The following is a 6,492-nucleotide window of genomic DNA, read 5'->3' as shown; positions in this document are numbered from 1 at the left end:
GCGCCTGCGCGACGCGCCGGGGCCCTGGGATTGGGTAGATCTCAGTTCCGTGCAACTTTCAAGTAAGTTACAAACTCGGCCCCAAGGCTGTTGCCGGAAACGGGGCGCCCTGAGACCGTGGGCACTCCCACTAGAGAAGGCCTCGACCCGCCACACTCCGCCTGGTGCCCGCAGCGGCGCCCAGGGGAGAGCAGAGCGCCTGGTTCTCCGAGACAGAACGTGCGGGTAGGAGCCGTAACTGCCCCGGCGGAAGAGCGCGTCCGCCCGCATGCGCTCCAAGTCAGTTCCTGGGTGTTCTGGTCTCTTCGCCCCAGCCAGCTGGTCTTTCCGCACTGCGAAGTTGGGGGTCGGCGGACTCCACCCCTGCCAAGGGGCAGCTTGAGCGCTTGTCTGGTTCCAGCATCTCTGCTGATTCCCCCTTCCCAGCCCCGCGTGAGCGTCTCTCGGGGCGACTTCTTGGGGCTCTCCCTTCGCCCTTGAGACTGCAGGATGGTGTGCTGGATGATCTGTCGCCTGGTGGTGTGAGTATGGCCGCTTTCACACCCTTTCTCCCCGGTGCCAGCCTCGCCCCTAGGGTGGAAGCTGGGAACATCAGGTAGTAAAGGAGACTTTCTGAGCTCCGTAACAGCAGCTGTCCCCTCCCCGCCCATCCCCCACCCCAACACTCACCGCAAAGGTTAACGGATCTGCGGCCTGCACGCGGCATCTGGCACTGCGAGCTTGTCTTCTCAGCCCCCTAAGCCTCCTTGGCTGATATCGACCCCTTCCGCACTCACACACAAGGCATACAGGTGCGAGGGGTGGATGACCACAGGCTGGCCCTAAGCCCCTTGACAAACACAAAGTGTTGTGGGCGGAGAATCCAGGTGCCTGCTTCCCATATGAGCAGTCACATGACTCACCACCCTGGCCTCACCTCCCCCTTCTGTCCTACTCCTCACCTTTCAATACTTAGTACCTGGCTTGAATATCCCTGTCTGCAGCCTGGCGGTTTAAGGTCTAGTGGCCCTGAGCCTGATTGCATGTCCATGGGAGGGGACAGCCTGGTGGTCTCACCAGCTCACAAGACTGCCTCCCACCCACCTTGTTGAGTGGCTGTGTGTGCTCTGGCTTTATCATGCACCCATGGGCCACTGCTCAGGCCTGGGCAGGCTTGGGATGTTTGTAAACAGCAGGGCGGGGAGGTGGCCTCCAGGGTACTGACTCAAATGCAGGTTGTGCAAGCCAAGCTGGAAGAACAGGGTAGGCGCTGTCACTTCACACCTGTGGGGGAGGCAGCCATCTGTGGGGGGGGGAGGTCATGGTGCCCCTCACATTCCCCTTTGCTTTCTGGACTGCTCTTCCAGGCTGGTGTTTGGGATGCTGTACCCAGCTTATGCTTCCTACAAGGCTATAAAAACCAGGAACGTTCGTGAATATGTGAGTATGGGGGTTGGCAGGCGGGCTTGACTCAAGTGGGGTGGGATGACAGCCTTGGGGGGTATGGTAGGACTTGGTGAGATGGGGACAGTTTGACCTGGCCTCCCCCTCCTCCAGGGGCAAAATTGGCTGTTGGATCCTGAGCAGAGTGGGTGTGGGTGGAGGGTGAGCTATTAGGATACCTGTGCAGGACCTTATGGGTGAAGCCCGCTGGGGGTGGGTACTGGAATGAGTGGCAGTTTCTCAGAGGCAGCTCTCTAGGGCTATCCAGATGCCAAGAGAATGCAGCGGGACAGGCTGTCTGGCATCTCGGGGCTGGGTCAGCCTGGAACAGGGGAGTTGGCTTTGCAGGCTTAGTTGCTGGCTTTCTGACCTCCCTGCCCCCTCCCAGGTCCGGTGGATGATGTATTGGATCGTCTTTGCACTCTTCATGGCATTGGAGATGTTCACAGATATCTTTATTTCCTGGTATGGGTGCAGGGCTCTGTGGGCTGTGGGAAGGAATGGCCCATCCTCAGCCCGGCTCCCTGGCTGACCGTGCTCCCCTGTGCTCTGACAGGTTCCCTTTCTACTATGAGCTCAAGATGGCCTTCGTCCTGTGGCTGCTGTCCCCCTACACCAAGGGGGCCAGCCTGCTTTACCGCAAATTCGTCCACCTGTTCTTGTCGCGACATGAGGAGGTACCCCAGGGAGAGGCAGGGAGGGAAGCATATGGGTGGGTGTGAGGGAAAGAGCCCCGAACTCAGAGTTCAGGACACTGGGGGACAGCTGAGTTCTGATCCCAATCCTGCTGCTGTTTACCTGTGGAACCTTGACAGAGCCTAGCATTCTTCTGCTTCTGGGATAATCAAATGGGGACACGTGTGAGTGGCCTTTTGAGAGTGTGAAACATCAGCTGGAAGTTGGTTTGGGGATGGCGGGGGCAGGCTGGAGCATGGCCGTTCACTGAGGTGTGGGAGTGGGTGGGTGGGTGCGTGGGGAGCCCTGCTCGTGGTGTGGTTTCGGGCCTCCTGTGGGTGGGAGTAGGCTGGGATGCGACGCAGCCAGTGGCTTCTCTGGGCCTGCAGAGGAGGAGTGACTCGAGCTGTCCCCTGCTCTCTCTGCCTTCGTCTACAGGAGATTGACACATACATCATGCAGGCCAAGGAGAGCATCTGTGAAACGGTGGTCAGCGTTGGAAAGCAGGGCCTCAACATTGCTGCGACAGCCGCTGTGCAGGCTGCCACCAAGGTGCCCTGGGCCCCAGCCCTCCAGCAGCCCCTCCCCACCCCCAGTGCCTTTTGGGCAAGTGCAGCTCTCTGTCAGGGCCCGTATCGGCACAGGGGTGAGAGGTGACAGTAGGGTATTGGCAAGAGCAGGGAGCTGGAGGTGCACACTTCCCTGGCTCTGACACTGACTGCGAGTGGCTATTTCTGCTCTGTGAGACTTAAGTTTCCTGTCGGTGCCACAAAGGCCTGGGGCTAGAAGGTTGCCATGTGGCTTTCAGTTCTGTGGCCTGTTCCCCAGCGATTACCTGTTGGTCAGCCCTTGATTTCCCTGGGCAGCGGCCCTGGCTGAAGCTCCTTCCTGCTTGGAGCCCTGCCCCCTCCCGCGGGTGATGCAGCGGCTCTCCCTTTCTTGTAGAGTCAGGATGCGCTGGCCGGAAGGCTACACAGCTTTTCCATGCAGGATCTGCGCTCCATCCCCGACACCTCTGCCTCCACCTACCAGGATCCCCTCTACCTGGAGAACCAGGTTCCCCGCCGAAGGCCACCCATCAGTGAGTGGGCAGAGGGATGAATGACTTCCTCCATTCAGGCTGTGGCTTCCCTGGGGCTTGGCCCTGGGCCTTCAGACTGTGAATTCCCAGATTTGCCTCCCTGGCCTCCCTCTCTTCCACACAGGATACCAATCCCTGCAGCCCTACTACACAGGATTCCCAGCCAGGGGCCAGCAGAACAGTGAGGAAGGGGAATGGTCCGGTACTGAGGATGAGGAATCCGATACTGAGGATGAGAGGAATGTTCCGATACCGAGGCCGCCCCATCCAACAACCCGGCTCCGAGAGAAGCCTCTGAGCCGCAGCCAGAGCCTGCGTGTGATCAAGAGGAAGCCGCTGGTGCGGGAGGTCAGTAGCGAGGAAGGCACCAGGGCAGTGGGCTGCGCTGGGACTTCAGCCTGGCCCTCTCATGGTGTGCCTGCTCTCTCCCACAGGGCACCTCACGCTCCCTGAAGGTCCGGACAAGGAAAAAGACTGTGTCCTCAGACACGGGCAGCTAGGGTCTACAGAACCTGCCCAGTCTTAACCTCGTGCCCTGCAGGGTGCTGGGGCTGTTTGGAGGGGCCCTCTGGCTGCACGTCAGGCCTGCCTGCATCAGCTGCCCAGGCTCTGCCCTCCTGGCTCTTGGCGGTTGGTTAAGGGCCAGGGGCAGGTGCTGAGGGGCCATGCACAGAGATGACCTGTTGTACAATGTACCAAAGACTGTGCCCAGGGTTCTACTTATTGCCTTTCTCATCCCTCTACCTTGGCATTGATGGGACCAGAGACCTCCCAGTCCCCTGTGAATGCAACCAAAGCCCACCCAGCTGTGTTCATTCCTTCCTGTCCTTCAAAGTTCTCGATAGCTTTCTCCAAGGCCTGTGTGTGTGTGTCCTCGTTGTGTGTGTTGTGTTGGTAAATGACATCAGATTTGTGCAAGTTTTGATAAATAAATGTATAAAAATGTTTTGTTTCTCCTGGTTTTTATTCCCAGTCCTCACAGCACACATTATTAAACAGCCTAGGAGGAGGGCTAAAGGACAGACAGATTGCTAGAGGGGTCCAGTCTTCTGGGGGAGATAGCCATTGACAAATAGCTATGATGGGGCAAGTGCTGTCACAGAAAGCTCTTGGGGACCCCTGAACACAGATGGGAGAGTGGAGGACTAATAGTGAGGTCAGAGCCTAAGAAGACTGCGGTAAGGAGGAGGCAGGATTGGCCTTGACGGGAAGGTGTATTGTATGATAGGCAGAGAGACCAGTGGGAGCAAAGGTGTGGTGGGGGCTTGAACACATGATGATCTGGTGAGGTTGTGGAGCTGTGGAGCAGATTGCATCTGGGAGACTGACTTCCTCCATAGGTCTTTAGGGGTCTCCAGGCAGCTCAGGGGCATTGAGCTCTATAAATACTCAGAAAACATTGGGAGCATTGCACCTCTGCAGAGTGGCCGCGAGAGGGCAGCAGCTGCTAGGGTCTGGGCTGCCCCCAGCTTCCAGGTCAAGGAGGGCGGGGCTTGGAGGCTCGCCAGAGCCTTGCCTTGCAGGAGCCTGGCTGCGGGCTGGCTGGAGGGACCATGCAGAACTCTGGCTTGGCCTCCAGTGGCTCCTCCTGCTGCTGCTCCCTGCTGCTCATGGCCATTGGTCCTCAGCCTGCCCCAACCACGGAGCCTCTTGTGTTGTCCTGAAACTCAGGCTCGGTGCCTGGGCTGGCTCCACGCTATCCCTTACCCTAATCCTGGTACAGCAAGTCAGGCTGTGCCCTTTCCTGGCCCTGGATGCTGGTGTCACCCAGGGTTGCTCCCCTCTTCCACCCATGCCTGCTCTTCCATTCTGCTGTTGAATAAGCAAAGGGTGGATGAGGGTGTTGGGTGGGAAGAGGGGAGATGGGGTGGTAACCTGGAATGACCCAAGGAAGGTGGATTAACTCTTGGTGTGGGGATTATCAGGGTTTTATTTGGGGGAGGGACTGAATCTGCCAGGGTGGTTTAACTCCTCACATCTTGGTGTTCGGTGACTTTCTACCTTGGCATTCCCTTGCATCGTGGTGTTGCCTTATCTCTTCATTTATTAATTCAAAAAATCTTTATTGAGCATCTACCAGGTACGAGGCATATTGCCAAACACTGGGGGATGCAAAGTCTAGTAATGGCTAGCATTTGGAATGTGACCACCCCAGCAGGTGCTGCTCTAAGCGCTTGACACACATTAATTTAATCTTCACAACAATCTCATGAGGTACACACTATTATTATTATAATCTCCATTTAACAAATAGGGAATCAGACACCAAGAGGGCACACAGCTAGTAAGTGGCAGAATTGGGCTTTTTACCAGGCAGTCTGGCTCCAGAGTCAGTGTACTTAACTGCTATGCGGGACTAAAGTAAATGTGATGTTTCTTGCCTAGGAGGCAAGAAGAAGGAGGCTAGGATGTATCAAACATTGGTATGCACCTGACCTTGTGCTGGGCACCTGACAAAGATGATTTCCTTGAATTCTCCCAACAAGCCTGTCAGGTAGGAGTTGTACCCATTTTACAGATGGAAAAACTGAGACTCGGAGAGGCGAAGCAATTGTGCTTCCCAAGGGTTGGGGCCCCATCTCCTGATGCAAGCCTGCCCCGAAGCGGCCTTGATAGAAGTGGAATGGCAGGATCCACACCCCTACACTGAGGGAACAAAACAGAAGAGTGTGATAAATGGGGCAAAATGAAGCAAAAACTCCAAGAGAGAGGGCGCCGTGGGTGGGGGGAGGAGGGGAGGCCTGGAGGTGTGTGTGTGTGTGTGTGTGTGTGTGTGTAGGGGAGGGCGGTGAGGGAGCTCTCATGGGAGCTGGTCTACACATGCCCTCATTCCTAGGATGTGGCCTTAGAGTGGGCAGCAGGGTCGCTTGGGCCCCTGGGCTGAACTGGTGATGCTGTTGCAGGTCCATGATTCCTGCCTTATACCCTGACCTCCTCGCTGGACCGGTGTCCCCACAACTCCTGCTTTCGGCCACGCGGCTCCTATTTCTGTCTCCTGAGCACATCACATTTATTCCAGCATCAGCCTCCAGGCCTTTGCTCCAGCTGAATGAATCTCAGGCCCTCCAGTCTTTTCTTTCCCACCCTGTCCTGTCCTTCCTTCCAGACCTGCTTTCTCTGAGGGGCCTTCCCTGACTTGCCACCTGCTCCTCGAGGTCCTAAGACTCCTGCTCTCTGGGCTGTTCACCCTGTCCTGTGCATACGATGCCCATCGCCCTCCCCAGCCCTCCCTTCTCAGCTGGCCTCTTCTACACCCAAACTGCTTCGTGTTGCCCACCTCCGTCAACCTGGACGGTTGCCTGGCTCCATGCTGT

At 57.1% G+C, this 6,492-nt stretch overlaps 1 protein-coding gene across 2 annotated transcripts; it reads left to right on the top strand.

Moving 5' to 3' along the window:
* On the top strand, nucleotides 1-4,129 carry REEP4 (receptor accessory protein 4). 2 transcript variants are annotated; one of them, XM_019641790.1, is made up of 8 exons: nucleotides 1-521; nucleotides 1,347-1,419; nucleotides 1,811-1,887; nucleotides 1,979-2,099; nucleotides 2,536-2,649; nucleotides 3,043-3,178; nucleotides 3,303-3,526; nucleotides 3,613-4,128. In XM_019641790.1, the coding sequence occupies exons 1-8, from the start codon at nucleotides 490-492 to the stop codon at nucleotides 3,676-3,678; spliced, it is 843 nt and encodes a 280-aa protein (XP_019497335.1). In that variant the 5' UTR covers nucleotides 1-489; the 3' UTR covers nucleotides 3,679-4,128. The 2 variants fall into 2 exon arrangements, with proteins under 2 accessions (XP_019497335.1, XP_019497336.1); XM_019641791.1 differs by lacking the exon at nucleotides 1-521 and adding an exon at nucleotides 1,144-1,242 and having other exon boundaries at nucleotides 3,613-4,129.
* The last annotated feature ends 2,363 nt before the right edge of the window (nucleotides 4,130-6,492 follow it).

Source organism: Hipposideros armiger, unplaced genomic scaffold, assembly GCF_001890085.2.
Source record: "Hipposideros armiger isolate ML-2016 unplaced genomic scaffold, ASM189008v1 scaffold_64, whole genome shotgun sequence".
Taxonomy (NCBI): Eukaryota; Metazoa; Chordata; class Mammalia; order Chiroptera; family Hipposideridae; genus Hipposideros; species Hipposideros armiger.
Note: the sequence above shows the minus strand (reverse complement) of the source record. Positions and strands in the feature narration are given on the sequence as shown.

Excerpts from the sequence above, each read along its gene's own strand:
- REEP4 (XM_019641790.1), top strand. The coding sequence starts at position 490 with ATGGTGTGCTGGATGATCTGTCGCCTGGTGGT. Across the intron at positions 522-1,346 it reads ATGATCTGTCGCCTGGTGGT|GCTGGTGTTTGGGATGCTGT; the intron begins GTGAGTATGGCC and ends CTGCTCTTCCAG. Across the intron at positions 3,527-3,612 it reads GGAAGCCGCTGGTGCGGGAG|GGCACCTCACGCTCCCTGAA; the intron begins GTCAGTAGCGAG and ends TCTCTCCCACAG.